This window comes from Parus major, chromosome 1A, assembly GCF_001522545.3.
Source record: "Parus major isolate Abel chromosome 1A, Parus_major1.1, whole genome shotgun sequence".
Taxonomy (NCBI): domain Eukaryota; kingdom Metazoa; phylum Chordata; class Aves; order Passeriformes; family Paridae; genus Parus; species Parus major.
Window position 1 is genome coordinate 58970676 of NC_031773.1, and position 19307 is coordinate 58989982.

The 19307-nt window shown below is 38.6% G+C and overlaps 1 protein-coding gene across 3 annotated transcripts in view; it reads right to left on the bottom strand.

Moving 5' to 3' along the window:
• MPPED1 (metallophosphoesterase domain containing 1) overlaps positions 1–19307 on the bottom strand; it is a 64341-nt gene that overhangs the window by 23376 nt on the left and 21658 nt on the right. For all 3 annotated transcript variants that reach the window (XM_015628491.2, XM_033514515.1, XM_015628492.1), the window contains exon 4: positions 7077–7302. In XM_015628491.2, coding sequence (XP_015483977.1) covers positions 7077–7302 — 226 coding nt within the window. The remainder of the gene's footprint in view (positions 1–7076; positions 7303–19307) is intronic.

A 19307-nucleotide genomic window follows, 5' to 3' on the forward strand; every position in this document is an offset into this window, starting at 1 on the left:
AACCAAAATAAGGCTGACTCAAGTTTGCCCCTTTGCATGCTCTTTGAAACTGCCCTGATTGCACCTGGAAGTTACCAACCTTTCTATGCAAAGTGCACATGCACACACACAAAGAAGAAAGAGAACATTTGACAAGGAGTCAAATAACAAAGTCACCTACTCTGTGATAAAACACAAATCAGACAAGAAAATAACAACTCAGACAAGAGTTACATACCCACAGCTAAGCACTACTGAGCACCCTGGATGCACAACTTGAGTAAAGACACTTGGCTGGAATAGTCCAGACAACTGCAATGCACCAAGAAAAGAGACAACAGGTTGGAACAAATTTCCAGCTCTCCAGCCAAAGAGGCATGATGGTTTGGAGAATAAGCCCCCTGTTGAGGCTGCTTTGGGCTGATACTCACTGATGCAACCTACATGTTGATGTCCTTTAGACTGGAAGGAATTCATCCATCTCCTCTGACAAAGCCAGAGCTCACAGGATGGGCTTCACCCAGTTTGCTAAACTTCATAAAAACAAGACTTGAACAGAAAGAAACTGGTCTCCACACCCCCTTAACTTTCTTCCCTCAGCTCCTAATTTTGGAAACATAATGTGGTACCAGAGCTGTTTGTCCATGTGTAAACATGCGAGGACAAATCTAATCAACACTCCATTGTAAGGAATCTACAAAACCCCAGGAGTCTAGCCCAGGCATCTGTCACTGCAGGACAAATGGTCACAAATGCGTTTCTATGCTGACATTAATATTTTCTCTCCCATCTTCTCTGACTGGGAAATTAAGAGTTTCTGAAGTTCAGAAGGCCTTTAACAAAAGAATGAAGGAGGAAATGAGAATACATAGATCCTAGAAAAAAAAAAGAAAAATGAGGTTCTGCTTCACAGGAATAGATCGTTCCAGAAAATTGAAGCCAAGTAAAAATCCACTCTGGATAATGAGTCTGGAGGCAATCTCATACAATAGGGCTTCTTTAAGCTTTCCAGACCAATATGTCATTTAGAATAATGAAACTGTCATATGTTTCCAAGACAGTTTTGATTGTCCCCTCCTTTCCCACATGGTGGAAAATAGAAAAAAAGTGCTGAAAGAGATAAAATGCTCTCCTGACACCTTGTATGCCTGCTTGAAAGCAGGAGGACCAAAGTTTCTCCTGCAGCTGTATACATCTGCTTACAACTATTATGGAAAATTAGTAGCTAGGAAAAAGATCTCTTTCTGCCACCTGCATTTCTTTTGCACTATCAAGTAAAATGTGTGCTCTCATCTTGTCACTAATGCTCAATAATCCACTTTTTAACAGGATGGCCACTTGCCATTTTCCACAAGATCAGAGCATACACACAGTATACCTGTCCTTTAGCAGAGGCACATCTTTTCTACAAACCTCAGAGACCTGCTCTCATGTCAATACATAAATGCGCATGCACTTTTATAGGCATTTCGTTTTTACATGGCAGTTCTGGATAACAATTGTAATAGGATTAATACACAGTGGACTCATTCAGCAAGCACAGCAGATCTTGTGCACTGAATGTATCAGGTCTTTTTGTGCAAACACAGTGTGTAATTGTGCAATTAAAATCTTTGGCAGTACAGAACCAAGAGTGGATGCTGTAGTCTATCTTCAAGCTGTGGTTTGAATGTGGCTTGCACTACTAAAGTACTAAAAATTCTTACCTGCAAAATAGTACTGGTGGGGGGCAGGGGGCAGGTGAACTACAGTAGAAGCCTGAATATCTGTAACTCAAATAATCATTAATAAATTATTAGTATGGTTCCATGAATGATGCCATCATTCATGTAGATGTAGAGCTAATACCCTGTCTGATAACACAGAATCCTCTCTGATGACAGACCTTCTGCTTCAAATCCAAATTCAAACTTCCACTATTATCTCAGATTCCTGACTTCTGAACCACCTCTTGGGACCATCTACTGTTTGTAGTGAGTGTGGTAACAACAGCAAACTCCCTGTTGCAAGGCTTTTGTTGATACCTGCCCATTTCAGGTGTCCGCCTGACACACAGTCCTAGCTCCATAGTGGAATTGACAGAATCACAGAAAGATGGCTCAAAAAGGACTTCTGGAGATCTCCAGTCCAACCTACCACTTACGGCCTCTCACCACCAGTTGATCTGGTCAGCCATGACTGTCTAGCCAAGTCTTGTAAACACCTAAGAACGTTTTCTTTGCCACCTCTCTGGTGCTCCTGCTTGCTATATTTTTACTTCTATTACATGGGGTTTTTTGTTAATGGAAAATGACTTCATCCTTGCATAGTCTTAGCCCTAATTATATGGATTACACGGAATTATTTGGGTTATTCTATCTGCCAGTTTATCTATCTTCCTAACAGTTCAAAACAAGAAGGGTATTTGTAAGAAATACTTCGGGGGTGGATGGTCTGAGACAGGACAGAGACCTCTATAGTCAAGTTACGTGTTAGTAGTTTATTGCAGGGTGTGGGAGAGAGAGAGAGCCTGCTATGAGCCAGCAGATAGAGCCCAAAGCAGAGAACATACAAAAGGGGGTAAAATATGAATACATGAGTTCAAGACTTAAGATAGCTAAGAAAGAGAGTAACAGAACAGAAGTGAGAGAGCCGGGGAAAAAGAGACTGAGCTCCCCTTTACAACTACTTATATAACCTATACCTTTGAATATTCTATTTCTTTACTAACCAATCTTTCTAAATATACTAATACAGTAACATTTGTGTGTGACCTATAGAAATCACTGTTTTTGCATATTTTTAGTTATCTCAGGGTCCTTCCGACCTTTCCTTATAAGGCTGGGAAGAGGGGTCTCAGCTTGGTTTTACTGGGGGAAAGAATGTGTTCTGGCATACCAGCCCGGTTTCTTTGAATTATTCAAACCGTGCTTTCATTTGCATTTCTTCCTTAGCCTTTCTGGCTAAAGAGTCATATTTATGATTTCTTTCTAATTCTACCTTCCCAACAGGTATTTAAAAGTACTTTTCAACCAGAAGATTTCCATTTCACAATAAACATTTTTGAGGAACTAAAGTCTTCTCTTTCACAATCACAACAACTACGGCTACTGTCGGTACAAGATATTCCAGGTCTGCGAATATGTTCTGGCCATGCTCTGGTTTTTGCTGGGATGAAACCCAAGTGCATTTCTTTGTGACTAGTTTTTGAAAAAACAAATAAAAAAATCAGGGTGTCCAGCCTTTATACTGAAGAAGACCCAACAGTTCCAAGCATCTGAACTGTACTGAAGGAAGTGTACTGGGAAGAGCAGTTCCAGCAGGTCAGGGAGTGATGCTGTCCCTCTGCCCAGCCCTGTGAGGTACATCTGGAGAGCTGTGTCCAGCCCTGGGCTCCTCAGCACAGGAGGGACAGGGAGCTCCTGGAGCGGGGCCAGCAGAGGCTGCAGAGATGATTTAGGGCCTGGAGCATCTCTGACAGGGAAAGGCTGAGGGAGCTGGGACTGTCCAGCCTCGATAGGAGCCCCAGCTGAGAGGGGCCCTCAGCCCTGGGTGTCCCTGTGAGCAGGGAGGGCTCAGAGCAGGGCCCAGGCTCTGCTCCAGGGGGCTCAGCAATGGCACCAGAGGAACGGGCAGGGACTGATCCCAGGAAGTTCCACCTGGACATGAGGCAGAACTTCTGTCCTGGGCAGTGACTGAGCACTGAACAGATTGTCCAGAGAGGGTGGGGAGTCCAGACCCATCTGGACAGAATCCTGTGCTGTGTGCTCTGGGATAGCCCTGATGGTGCAGGAAGGTGGGACCAGCTGCCCCACTGTGGTCCCTTTCAGCCTGACCCATACTGGGATTCTGTGAAGCACATTGCATTCTTACTGATACCCTGCTCATCCAGATCTGGCAGCCAGCCCTATATGCACTGTGAGAAGCATCATGCCTCTAGGCCAAACAGAGCTACCCTTTGCATTCCACATCTCTCTGGACACATTTAAAATCTTGGTATTCCTGAGTTTCTTATGGAACTTCTAATGTTTTTACAGTTCTCCTCCTTATCATCTATCCTGATAATCCATGGTCCAAGATATAGCTTTTGCAAATACTAATTCTGAATAAGCTTCTTTTGTGCATTGCAAGTTACATTTTAAAACAGCAGCTCCCTGCTCAATGATAATACTTGAGTAATTAACAATTAAGACAGTTAAATTTTTTTACTGAGTAGAGATTTAATCTAGCACTTGAATTCTTGCCCTTGGAGCCCAGGAGAGTTAGAACATTGGTGTCTAAGACAAAACACTGTCCCATTTCTTCTGCACAATTAAAAATAACCACTTAGTTTTAGATAGTAATAGAGGACAAAATACCAAGTGCTATTAAAAATATTTAATCACGCACAAATAGTACATATTTAAAAGATGTTAGAGACTGGCATGTTATGCAAACCAATTAAGTTCTCATGGTTTAATTTGCAACAAAAACATTTTAAATAGAAGTAAAATCTAATGTGTACAGGTTATATGTAGAAATGCAGATGGCTACAGGGAAAAGACACTAAGTTAATGCTGCCTGGCTTTCACTCAGACCTTACTCCATCATTCTCAAAATACTTTGCAACTATTGATTAACATGCTTTATGCATAAGGGATATCTCTAGCTTGTAATTATTTCCACAGAGATTCAGTGCTGCAACCAGAAATGGAAGGTCTAGATGTATATTTTCTAAGCAGAAAAAGAAAATTATTTTAGGATACTTGACAAGCAATTGCATGAAATTTAACTTTCTTACAGAGTTCTGAGACCCTAAAGAACTTTAGATTTTGAAGCCTTGACTATGTTCATAAATATTTTATAATGGACTAGCTTGATAATGCTAGGTCTAAAAAACAGACTCACCATGTAAAGTTCATCAAATTTCTGTACCTTTTTAGAGATTACATTACTATGATGTAGAAAGAAACTGAGATTGATTTCCCAGAGAGGCTACAACAAACCTCTCTTTTCAGGGCAAACAAAGTATAGCAACAGAAATGCCAAAGAACAGTGGTGCTCACTAGGCACATAAGTATACTACAGCCTGAAATACAGTAGCAGCTAGTTAAACCCCCACAAAACAGCTGTTTGTCTTCCCAAGCTTTCTGACTGTTGGGCTAGCTGAATGAGACTGCAACTTCTGCATCTGCTGCCCTGATAGATTAATGAAGGACTGTTATTTCTACTGTTGATGTTTCCACTGGACATGTCATAAATTGGTGTGGGAATTTCATTCAGCGTTGCTGAATAGTGAGTGAAAAAAACCGGTTTGGCTGGAAGACTTTCATCGAGACTCTCTCCCAGATGGAAAAAGCAAATATCTTCAGGAGACCTCACAACATTCAACTTCCTGGACCATAAGGCGGTGGGAGATGAGTTAGCAACACTGTGAAAAATGGACTGTGGAAGTGTAGCTGTAACCTTGAGTTGCAGAAAAGATGAAAAGCTTTCTTTTTACTTGAAGGATAAGTCATGGCAGATAGCTCAGGCAACTTGTGCAGAGTGACAGGGTAAGTTCACAGAGAGAATGTGGTAGAGCTGATTTTACAGAAACCTTATTTATGGGTTAGTGGGTGAACAAAAGGTTTTCCCAACAGGTTTTTGCAGATATAATCACACACAGAAAGTTCAAATGCTTCTCTTTAGCCTCTACATAGTGCTACTTTATAGATAGCGTTCTGCTTTAATTTAATTTCTCTAGACTTCCATGTGACTTTTGGTACTTTACTGCTTGGAAAATTATTACTGACACTGGAAATATGGTGCCTGGTTACTAACACTGCAATGAAGATATGAGGTTGCCAGACATATTGTAAACAGAGTATAATTACAATCTTTACAGTTGAACGTCAAAATGGGAAAAGATGCCAAGTGGCATTTCTCAGAAGTTAATATTGGGACTGATACCATCTAACACCTTCCCAAATAATCTGGAAAATTAAGTAAACTGCTCATTGACTACATACATTGTACACACAAGAGGAAGATGAACTACAATAGAGCAGGTTGGCAGAGGTCTATTGGAGGTCTCCAGATCTGGAGGTCTGAGAGGAAGAAATAGAAGGGTTTTTAAGAGGGAAACTAATCTAGACAAATGCAAAATAATAAGCTCAGACAAAATTAGCACCCATCTCAAGTAACCAAATGGGAAAAATCCAATTTTCATTAAAAAAGAAAAAAATTCCAAGAGATTTCACAGTTTATTCACACTTAAAATTCACATCGGGGTATATGCATCAGGTTTGACAACTTGTTTGCTACATTTCAGCCTGATGTGATGTTAAAATGAAGAAAAATATATTCCCTTAAAACCCTGCCTTTTAAAATACATTTTTGCTTATTTTAAGCATATACCAAATGCTCACAAAAGACCAAATTTATAGGCCTATCAGCAGAAATAATAAACAGCAATGTGACATTAGTAAGAGACCCAGAAGCAGCACATACAAGGAAGTCAAGAACTAAAGTCTATCTGCATCCAGTACTGTCACAGGGTTCTAAGTGTTCACTATGCAGTAGAGAAAAATCCATGAAATATTAAGCTGTTACTGAGTTGTTGACTTTAGTTTAGAAGCTCAGCTAGACCTTGGGGAAAGTTATTACATTACAAAAGAAAGTAAGATTGTGAGGGATATGCAATTAAAGACCTTCAGAGTTGCTGGAATAAGCTTGCTGAATTAAATGACTACTGTATACACTAATGAACCTCCAATATTATCTGTAGGATGGTCAAAAGAATGTACCCTTGCAATGAAATAAACCTATAATTTAATAAACTCACCAAGAATAGAAAACATATTTTATGACATAAAAGCCCCCTGCATAGATTGTTAAACAACTGCTCCTGGCTCAGAGTTTGAAGAGCACACCATCTTTTCCCCCATCATTATTTGGTTAACCATACCTACCCACAGTACAGTACATTATTTTGTCACAGGAACAATTCATTACAAGAAAATATAAGAACTTTATCAAAGTGAGTGTTACTTTTCTTCCTAACACAGCAATCCAAATACAGCTGATGCAGACAAAATAGCTGATGTGATAGCAATCAACGATTTTTTTTTTTAATGTATGCTTAAAAACCTGCTTACCAAGGGGAGCCATATATTCTGAATCCCCTCACCGTCACTTCAGAGTCTTGAAGATAGATGCAGTTTGTTAGAAGAGATTGTACATTTTCATAGCTCTCTGGCTTCAGCTTAGAAACAGAGGGGAAATAGTAAAAGTCCTGCTTGATTAAGTCAGCCATGAATTCCTGGTCAAAGGTCAATTCATGATTTCCTGCTATCACGATCTTGTATTCATAGGGCAGGCTACCTAAAACAGTGAAAAACAAACAAATTACTTGTTTTATGGAAAACTTGATAAAAGCAAACAAATAGACAAAGTGTTATTGATTCCTGTAATATACTCACATATTTGAAACAATTGAGCCTACCCCTACTACGTTACTGTAATTCCTGCTGATTTCAGGTAAATGACATTACTGTCTTTTTCATGGCACACTATGATTTAGCATGCTTAGCATTAATGTGTTGAAATTACTTTCAACTCATCAACCTTAAAAACCAGTCTGCAGACTTCTGCTCTACTATTTACTTCTAGTTAATTGCCATTTGTGCTGCAAGTATCATTTACTGTGACAGTGATGATAACTCTTTGACAGAAATTAGGGTTCAAAGAAGATCAGCCGTAATTCTTCATAAAATCATGTCAGCTCTGTTCTCCCATAGCTGAGGTCTTTGTCAGCCTGTACTGATGAGGTCTAACACCCAGAACTTGGATCAGCCACAGAGGTCTTTGTCTGACATTGCCCTGACCAATCCTTCAAGAACGGCATGGATTCAGTTTGGCTGTCATAAATCCACATCCTGTAGTGAAATCTCACCATTTGCCTCTATCCCATGTTTTTTTCCCTGCTCCATTTTCTCAGTGACTTCCTTAGCTCCACGGACTATAATTTAAAGTGATTCATGTTCAAGAATATTTTACAACCCGTATTTAGTGAAAAACCTTAGAACAACCTCCTGATGAAGGCAAGAATATATATGCCCACACACGTGGGCTCTTCCTGAGAGCAGCACTGAAACAGAAATTTTCCACCTCACTCCACATTTGGTTATTCACTGGATTCCGCCCCTGAGAGCTGGCACTGTCTGTCTCAAACAGGTCAGCACAAACCTCCCAAGCACATCTGGGAGGAAACAAATACAGAAACTGTGCAAAACCGCATTCATTAGCTCTGCTTCTAGACTGTTAATTTGTATCAGAATGAAGGCAGTCAGAAGAGGTGACTGGGACCAGAAAGAAATATTTTATTGAAAATTAAAGCTTCCTTGCATAACACTAATTTTGTGGGCTTTTAATTTTAGAAATCCATTGTTGATAATATAAAAATCCTTAGCAATGGCCCAAGCTTAACCTGGAATAGTTAATATGCAATGGCAAAAGCTGGTATGAGTAGAACTTCAGAATAAAATGCAACAGTATGATTCAGAGTAATTGAAACCAAAGACAAAACAGTGCTAGCCTTAGGGAGGTGACACAGGACTGAACTTTGTCGTATGAAGACGTGGGTGATTCTGAAGTACAAGTTTCAGATGCTTGTGACACCTTTATCAGGAAAGCTGATGGTATGGGTTCCAGTCTTTTCTACGGACCAAATACAAATGTGTCTCTAGAATATTTAACAAAATCTCTTTTCAGATTTTTATAATTACATGTTAAATGTTCAAGATTCAATGATTTACCTGAAAGGATTCTCTGTTTTGCTTCTGAGACACTTAGAATTTAGCAGATGTGTACTCCACCTGTACAAGTTTCTATGTGTGTACACGCATACACACGCATGCTAAAAATGTTATTTACATGCTGTGATATGTATGGGCATCTTCAGGCCTTAAAGGAATAAAGAAATCCTGTATCCCACAATATTGTTACAAACTCCATTTCTGTTCTGTTTGGTAAATCTTTTCCAGCTCAACTGATCCATTCATCTAGCAGCCAAGAACCTGTATGAGCTGGTTATAGTTGTTGCTTCCACTAATGTATTTATGTCATGTTGCTGTCTGTGGGTGTTACTTAGGCAAATTAACGAATTACTCTAAATGTACAGTTACATTTATTATAGTGGTGGCCAGAAGCACTACTGTAGTTACAGGTCTGTCAGCTTTTCAATTTATAGCAGTGTTTATGATGAGTATGCAACTCAGTTCTTTGGTTTTTTCTTTTATTCCACACTGGGTTTTGGTATTTCCTTTTGTTTGTCTCCTTAACTATACTTTTTACCCTTTAAATCTTAATTTTTTGACTAACAAAAGTATTTTTGCTGCTTGTTCATAGATTTAGCAATATTTTGTTCAAACCTTGTTCCCTGGAAGACTTTAGAATGTGCCTTGCTTTTTGCTCCAAGTGCTCTTGAAGTACAAAATCAGACTTAAGTATAAATGTTTGAAGCTTTGCTTCTGCTTGGGCACTGCTGTTGTGAAGTTATGTGTAAGGAACAAATTTTTGCACCATTTGTAGCCCTGGATTCCATTGGCTAGGAGCAGGACATTCCCAAGACCACATAATCTTAGAACAATTTTATGACTGTGTTCCCATCCACAACCCTAGACCAAACACTTTTCCATTTTTTATCCCAACAGCTCTTGATCGCAGATAATTCAACACTTCCAGGTTCATTAGTTATTCCTACAGTTGCACCCAGGACGGAGTAACTTCACTCAAAAAGACTGTGCAGTGAGTCTTTCCAGCCATGGCACCCTGGCTATGTTAATCACCAGCTGAACAAAGGAGGTGATCCTTCTTCTCTATGTAGTGCTTGTGAGACCTCCTCTGGAGTGTGGGGTTCCATCCTGGGCTCTTCAGTGACAGGAAATCTACTGAGAAGCTGAGGCAAGTCTATCAGAGAGCTGCCAAGGTGGTTGGGATGAGGGGAGAGACTGAGATCTGAGGCTGTTCATACCCAGAGAAGAAGCAGAGCAGACCCTGCTGCTGGTCTGCAACCACCTGAGCTCAGGAAAACACAAGAGCAAATCCTTCTCAGAGGTGCACAACAAGCAGCAACAGACGCAAGTGGGAACATGCAACAAGGAAAGAATTTTACAGTGAGGATGGTAAAAAAGTGAAATAGGTACCCAGAGCAGCTGGGAATTCTCCCTTGAAGGCACACAAGGTTCACCAGGCCAAGGTTCTGGTCTCTAACTATGCCTACTTTGAGGAGGATGCTGGACTCAATGTCCTCTAGAGGTGTCCTTCATCCTCCCTGATTCTCTAGGTTCCTGTCAGTCCATGCCAGAAAACAAACCAGAATTTTAAAGAATCTGCAGTGCTAAAACAAATCCAGACCTCATTTTGTGTTGTGATTGTAATGGAATAAATCTATGGCAGACAGGCAATTTTACAGAACTAGAGAATATGTTACATTAACTCTGGAGTAGGTTTCTCATACTATCCATCTAGAAGTTGAGTAGGACTAAATCCCCAACTGATAATCAATTAACATTTGATGCTAGCATATGGCTTTGCTGGTGGGCAGGTAGCAAACTCAGTATTAATACAGAAGCTCTGTGTATACAATGATATTAAGGAAAACTTATGGCTGTCATAGGAATTCTGCACACATATCCAGGACAAAATTAATTCCCCAGAAAAAACTAAGGCAGGAAGCATGTAAGAAACAGATCTGCCCTTCAGGAGTGCCAAGAAACACATTCAAGAACATATGCTATGGGAGTCTAAGATGTAATTTCAACCAAAGAATCAAAAAAAAAGAAGAAAAAGTTATTAATTTGGGGAAAGTTACAGTTTTGTCTGATCTCTTCTTTTGACCAGCCAAAACAAGGCAAGTGGTTTTGTCTAAAATCCAGGGATTCTTCTGTTCTTGGCACCTGAGAAGATTCTTCTAAAATATGCCTCTAATCTGGACATAAACTGCAACTAGAATAGATTGGAAAAATTTTACCTAAAAATTTTTCTGTACTAAAACACTACTTGGATGGAATAGGATATATTTGGAAATTGACACAGTCTTTCTGACATTACTAAGAAAAAAAAATTAAGTAAAATGTTCATTTGAAATATTTTGGGGTGAATAAAAATTTCATTTCTAGTCAAAATTTCACTTTTTTTTTCCTTAAAATAAGAGTTGTTTTTTTTTTTTCTTCTCATGTTTAACTTGCAAGAAACTAAAATTATTTTCCTCCATAATCAACCTCTATCCACTTCATCCTATTTGGATTTGGAATGAAATATTTACAAACCAACATCCTGTCAGAAACACACTGGCTCAGATTCAGCCCTGGGTTTCAGAGCTTTCTCTTTCAGGGCACATTCAACTTCTGCCTCTGCCAATTTGGAATGAGGCTCCAAGCCACCATCCACTCTGTCATCCTCTGTGTTAATGTAGGATAAGAGGTTTCTCCCATCCTTTTCCTTCTTCTTGGCTACATGGCTCTTTATCTTTCCTGCCTTATTTTCCCCTTGCCATTTTGTAATCTTCCCTTATATGCCATAAAATGCTGGAGACACATTATCTTGCCCTTAATTTAGAAGTTTGACCAAAATACATACTTTTTTCTTAGGGAAAACACAGAACTTGTAGAAGTACAATGCTTTAGACTTCTGTCTCTTTGTCACTCCATATCTGTCTGAAACCGCCCAACAGATTGAAAAGCCATTTACTATATAAAGACCTCAAAGGTAATTATGTTCCCTTAAATGTCCTGAAAGTGTCTAAGGTGAGTAATGCTCAGTCTGAAAGAGCGGTTTCAAAGGAATGAAGCAACTTGGAACCCACAGCAGGTCTACAAGACAACATCCAAGAAGTCAGGCAGCAGTGGTTCTGCTTCCAGAGCAACCCATCACACAAAAAAAATCAGCCCTAAACTGCCTCCATCGATATACTTTCTTATTATTTGAGACTATTTTACTATCAACAAGCTCAGGATATCCTATTTAACTTATATATAGCCAGATATATCATCATCTTACATACTTCTTCACCCATGTAATTTTTGTCGGTTTACAGCAAACCTTCCTCAGAGAGCTTCTTAGCCTTCGTTTGTTCAGTATAAGAATGTGACAACAGTTCTGGTAATATAATATGCATAGGAATATATATATTCTTTAGCTAGGAACATCTTTGTTTATTCCTTTCATTACTGCAGATTACTAATTAAGAAAATCAACAAAACATCTAATTTTTGCATCTTTATGCACCAATTACAAAAAATATTGTGGCAATTTTTAACTTCCAAACTCCAGTAGGTTCTTTTTACGGCGAACGTAATTTTTACAAAATAACTTTAAGTGTTGGGGAACCATTGCTTGAACTAGAGGCTGCATAATGCAGCCTGCTGAGCAACACTGTCTGTTTACTATTTCTCCACAACTGAGTTTGTTCAAAGTGGAATTCTGTGTGCTTAAGGGTTCATTCTGTTCTATCAGCAGCCCAGTAAATCAGATCAACACTGCAAATAATCCAAGTGCAAACTCATGTTGTCCATACTCCAGGCTCTTCTTGTACCAACTAAGGTATCTTTTATCAACCTCCTCTGAAGCTCACAGTTGTTATCAACTCTCAGCTTTGCTGAGCTAAATGCAGACTTTTACAAGCAGATGTGTTTTTGCTTCTCTCCTGATATTTTGTACTGAGCAGAATTTTTAGTATTCATTAAAAGAAGTGACAATCATATAAGTGCCCACTTAGTGCTTCTTCCCTCTCATTTCAATCTTTTAGAATACAGCAGTGAGTGATACAGTGGAAAGACTGTATAACTGTCTCAGATTGTTTTTTAGCATCTTTTTGACAGTTCTGTGTTTAAACACTGGGGCTGATGTCTGGGAAATTCACATTAACATACTTGTTGTATGGTGTGTAATCTGGAATAATACTGTAAATGAACACTCCCTCCGAAGTCATCTGTAACCTTCCACCTCTAGCCATTCTTGCATTAAAAAAGCCAGTAATTATACCAAACAGCAAACACATAAAACACTGCTCACGTTGGTAAAACAGGATTCCTTAAAATAGAGGAAGGCAAATCAAACTAAAAAAACACCTGATGATAATCCAGCTTAGGGTCTTTGATATACTCTGCTTTATACACATCCACACACATATAATAATTGGTCAAAATAACTTCTAAAGGAAAAGTGGCTTTCTTTTAGCCTGGTTTATTTAATTACCCTTTAACTATGCAGAACCAGCCCAATGCATAACTAGGCCATTAGAGTAGCTACAATGAGGCAAGACAAAAAGTAACATGGATCTGCGCCTTCTGTTCAACTGTGGTCTTCAAGAGATGTCTACAAAATTGCTCGACTGCAATGTCTACCTGGACTGAACCTTGCTTTGATGTGTCCCTTTAGCTTCTGGCACCTGATGCCTTGAAAGCCACCAACTACGTAAGTCATAGTCCATTTTCATAAGTATTTTTGGGGTTTTTTCTACTTCCTGGGATAGTTATAGTCTTAAATTTTCCTACCATATCTTTTCTGCCCCTGGAAATATTCTAGTTTTGGTTACAACTTGTATCTGGGGACCACAAAAGGGAAGGAGCTGGGAAAACTGAGTTAAACACTGATACAGATTCCTATTCAGATCTTCAAATCCCACAGAAGTGCTTTCAGCATGTCCCACTTGTCACCTTCTAGAAGGGAAGACTACAAAGAGCTGTGTGTCATGTCAGCATATGAGGTGCACAGCACTAACAGCCATGTTTAATGTTTGTGTACAATGCTGCACAGTAAGCATTCAAAGTGCTGTGCTGAGAATAATTAATCCTCCAACACATTCATGCGGTAGGTGGATCAAGCATCATTTTCACAATTTCACAAGGGGGAACAATAAAGAGGCTGTCAAATCTGAAGATGACTAACTAGAATTTGGTTGCCTGTCTTCCTCAGACTCTTTCAAATATCTCTGCCAGAGGCGATGACAGTTCACAGACTCACATCCCAGATCTTTCCAGCTCCGTTGTTCTCTTCACTTCTGCGCCACACTGCCTTCCTAATGCTACCCTTGTATGTTAGTCTGGGATAAGACTGGGTATTTTTATTCACTGCTCATTTGAAGGGTCAGGGACCTCAGTATTTATGAAAACTCATACTCAGAATCCTGGAGTTTGGCTACTTTGCAATGCATTAGTAGAAGGAGGCAAGCTCAGTATTAGTACAAAGTACAAGAAATCCCCCAGAAGCACATATGTTTGGAAGGAGGAAATTAAGAAACAATGCTTTAGCACCCATCACCTCTACAGCTTCTCACCACTGACACCAGAGGTGTACGTGGAAAATAGTTGCATTGGATCATCTTCCCAATACGGGGATGCAACTCAAATATTCCTGAGACTCACAGAAGCCAGTTTAATATTCTGAAGTTCCTAGAACATCCTAACTCCCCAGAACTGGAGAAATATTGGGAGAGTATGTTGCAGTGCAATTTTCTGTGTCTGAGCCCTGGATGTATAAATGCATCCAAGCCACCACACATTTAAGAACTGCAGTAAAAAACAGCACATTTTTTAGTATGCCCAGTCTTTTAAAATTGACATCTGTTCTAAATCCCTACACAGCTCAATGTTTTTCACTGCATTTTCAAAGCCATTCTTGTGTAAATAGATAATTAGTGCTTAAATACTTCTTTCAAAGGGTTTCTACATTAACATAAAAATAGTGTAATTACCGATGGTCAAAATAGCATGACTACAATATATAAATTCTAATCCCTTTTGCTGCTTTGAAGCTGATCTTTTTCATCTTTAACATGATTTCATCCTATTTTAAATGTATTACTGAACTTAAAAATATACATATTAAGAGAGGAAGGAAAATTATTACCATCATTTTGCAAAGCTGAGCAGTGAAGCAAAAGTAAAGCTAAGCCTATGACCGCAAATTTTTCTGAAAATCTTTTAACAAGAACTTTAAAAAGTAGATGTGATATTTATTGACGAATCTCTGATTCTGTCTACAGAATCTCACACTACAGGATTAGATCAAATTAATTAATTAGATCAGTCTAATTCCAGAAACAAGTCATTCTAGTAATGCTAGTTACTACAGTTGGTAGACATCGTCACTCTAAAATATTTTTTAGTCTGAAATAAAAATCTTATTCTTTGTGCTGAATTTGCCTCGGTCACCTTCTGAAATACATGTCAAATCATGTAATCCTTTTTTTGTCTTTTTTTGTTTCTGTGTGTACAACATGTATGTAATAACATTTTCAGGAAAATACTCTAAGAGCTAATTATTGTTTTCCATTACATTTCCAAGCCATCTTCTATTTTTTATTCCCAATTTACATTGAACTTGAATGTCAAATAGAAAGCCTGTCTTAGAAACTGGGAAATCTCAAGCAAACACACTAAAACAATATATATTACAAAATGTGTTAGTTTAAGTAATCTTCCCAATCCATGCACTGAAGATAATTCTCAGAGAAAAGATGGAAGTATGTGTTGCAGCTTATACCACAGATCATCATTTAGTTAAATTTCCAGGAAAGTAACCCACAAGCTCAAAGTGACAGTGGGTCCTGGAGCATATACAATTTGGAAATGATATTACAGGCTTGAGCAAGGGGAATTTACATGAGCAACTGAGCCAAGCAGGCAATTTCCAGTGCCAGCAATATGGGAGATAAAAAATAAAGATGATTTTGGAGTCAGTATTTGACAAGTGTATTAAGGCAGGACATACGGCTTTGTATTTGTCCTACAACACGTTTGATTGATATGCAGGTAGGGAAGAAGGGAATAAATAACAAAACCTAAAATAATGAAAAAGCTGCAGATTATTTTTTTTTTCTGTTTTAAAAAAAAAGTGTTATCATTAAAATCTCCTGAACATGCTGGAAAATTAGCACATGTTCAAAGTCATACCGTGCATTCTTACAAATCATCAGAAAGTTTCACTGGATTCTTGACCTTCTGTTCAGTCCTACCCTAAAACATAACTTGTACTTCATCTTTTTCTGATTCTCCAAAACTGAAATTTTAAATTTGGAAGAAAAATATAGTAAGAGAACAAACTAGATAAAAAAAGGAAAAAGTTGAGATATGATAACAGGAGAAGGGTCAGTTCAAAAAAAAAAAAAGGAAGGCAATGAGCAGGTTGGCACTCTTTGTATGCTTTGTAAACTGACTGTTCATCTCCTTTTCCCTTAATTTCCTAAGTTACCCTGAAAAACATCAGCAAAATAGAAAAGTCACTTGCAAAAGTGCATCATGATATTTCATGACTGGGCAATAAGAGGACAGATGAAACTGAACATAAATTTGTGCAGAATAATTTAAAAAATTTGGAAAAAAATACGCAAATTATAGATGTAGTGATGGGTTCTGAACTAGATATTACCATTCAGGAAAGACTTTATGGAGTTGTATTAGGAAATTTTATGACAATGCCATCTCATTGTTCTGTTAAAAACAGAATAATCCACAACACCAGAAAGAAAAGAGAACTAGGAGATTTCATTGTGCCAGGGAATAAATCTGTAGTGTTCTCAGAACATCTGCACTTCTGGTCTCAATCTTTTTAAAAGTATGTGGAACAAAGAGGTACAAAGAGTGACACAGATGATTAAAGGCATTTAAAGACTTCTGAACAATATTCAGCCTGAAAAATATCTTAAGGGCAGACATGGAAGGAACCTAAAATTTCTTAAAAGGAATAAAGAATGATAATTTTTTCACTTGTCTCTTCCAGTATTAAGAAATACCAAATGAAACTAGTAGGTGACCGTTTTAGAATAGGCACAGTTTGTCTCACCATCCCTGTCATATTCTGGAACTCTACTGCAAAACTGTGTCTGTGCTCAAACTGTGCACAGACCCAAAAGGCAATTAAAAAACTCAGAGAAGAAAAATCTATATATTAAATTAAAAGTAGCACTAGACTGCCTACCAGAGAAGGCTGAGAAAATAAGCCCATGCAGTGATCACCAACATTTTATCTCTTCCACAGAGCTGGATACCAAGCCAGCCCTAGAAACCTCAACTGTCTCCCTAAGAAAGGGCTTAGAGAAAAAGACATATGACAGAAAACACAAGAAAGGACAAACTGAAATGAAGTAGAGGGCATTAGTGTAACACTTGGTGACTTAAAGAGCAACCAAACAGAGCACCTGGGCTACCAGCCCCAGCCAAGGACAATACTGGGATTGTGAGCGGCGTTATCGAAGCTGGTAGTGGCTTTCCTGGGAACCCACGGTCAGTCAGGAAAAGAGAACAGATTTTATGGGATGACTCATCCAGCCGATGTGCCTCTATTAGCACAACACTTAAGCATGTGCTTGATAGAACCATAAGGCCCATGGAAGTTAATGACGGTAATGTAAAATAAATTTTCCATCAGACAGGCACAGGAGTTTTATGTAAAGCACAAAGATAAAATCTGAACTTGCTGGAGGGCAAGTTCATCTGGAAAGATGAAACAGAGACCAGAGTGGTGCAGAGCCAAGAAGGTGTGGCAGAACTGAAAACTGAAAGGTGGGAATCAAGACTGGGCATAAAGGCATGGAGCAAAAGCAGGAAGAGGATTTGTATCTCATGCTTGAGAGGAAGCTGAGATCAAGGGAAGGTGTACTAAACCCTAGTGTTCATTGCAAGATATAAACAAAGTCATAATCTAATGACAGTGGGAGACATGGATTAGACAAAGAAAAAAGTGGGAAAGTGAGCCCGGTGCATGAAGGAATAAACAGGGAAATCTGGCAGCAGCAAGGAAGAATGTCAGTGGAGGAAAAGTCGGTGCCAGAGTCTGTCAGTTACTTTCTCAAGAAACCAGTAAAATATTAAGGAAGAAAGAGAAGGTTGTGTTGGCTGTGGAGTTGCAAAATTATGGAAGGTACTGGAAGCAGCTATCTGGAAAACTCAATACTCTTGGAGATTAATGCCTTTACAAAAACATGGAAAACCAGGAGGACCTCCTGAAATTCCTTCTCCATGGGAATGCTTTTAACCATTCTGCCATTTACTGCATATTTTGTGAACACTCAATACATTCAAAAGTTGATAACCTGTTTATTTGAAACAATCAAACAAAAATTTATTAAAAATTTAAGTTAAATCTTTATTTTAAATTGCCTAAAAACTAAACAAAAACCTTTTAACTTGCTAGCTTTCCGTATCTCAAAGACGCTCTTGTAAAATATAACTCCAACCACCAAGATCACCTTTTCCCAAGTGCACACTACCATGAAATTGGAGGCATGCCTGAAAAGTCAGAAAATTAAGCCTTTTTTTAAAATAAAAATGATGAAGAGAATATTACAGAAATGCCTTGGGAAATCTCTCTACCATTCTGAGATGATTTCAGCTTACAGACATCTTCAGACACTGTACAGCTGTGACCAGCAGGGAGGCAGATGGAGAACTGGAGACAAAAGCTGTGAAGCAAGCAATGCACACAGCCCCATCCTTGCTCACCAGCAATATCCCAAAGCACTTCTCTCCTCATACCAGCAGATATATAAAATCAGGATTATTTAGAAGGGGTAACCATATGGTTTGAATAATTTGTAAATGCTATTTTCAGCACATTACTATAATACATAGTAGAGACCTACAAAATAGGGTCAAAACTTGCTGTTTTATATCCAACCTGTTCCATTTGGGTGCAGAGACAGAGTTGATGGCTTTATATCAATTATTCCACATGCTGTTCCTACCTTCAGAGTCACAGAACAAAACAATTGTTCCATGTGGGGCATATTATTGGGTTCCTGAGCCCAAATAAATATGTATCAGCCTTGCCGATAATTATTTGCTAGTAAATATTTATTTAAATTGTGAAGTCCTGACTTTCCTTTTTAAATTCCATTTCAGCCTACATGCATCTGTCTGCTTTGTGCCTTCCTAGTGCAGAATGCTGCAATATGTAGCAAGAAAAAAAAAAAAAAGTCAGGAAAAAAATGCAAAAATATCAACTACAAGAAATAAAATCAACACAAAAACTTGAAATCTGTTACCCTTAAGCTGTGTCCTTTCTCTCTCCAACTCCTTCATTCCCTCTCACCTTTGTTTTATTAATGAAGTATAAGAATCCAGAAGCCACTTTTATTCTAAATTAAGGCATCTGCAATGCTGCAGGAACGGCACTGATGAGGGTATTTGTCTGAATACAGTGCATGCTTTCCAATTTTCACTGTCTTTTTTTTTTTTTTAGCATACACAAAATATTGCAGAAGCACATGTAAATCATCACTCTCTTGCCCAGTGGAACAGAATTTCAGTTAGCAATGCCAAAAGTTGCCTACAGAAGGCATCTACATCTGGTCTGCTACATCCAAGGCAGCAACCACAGGCACACAC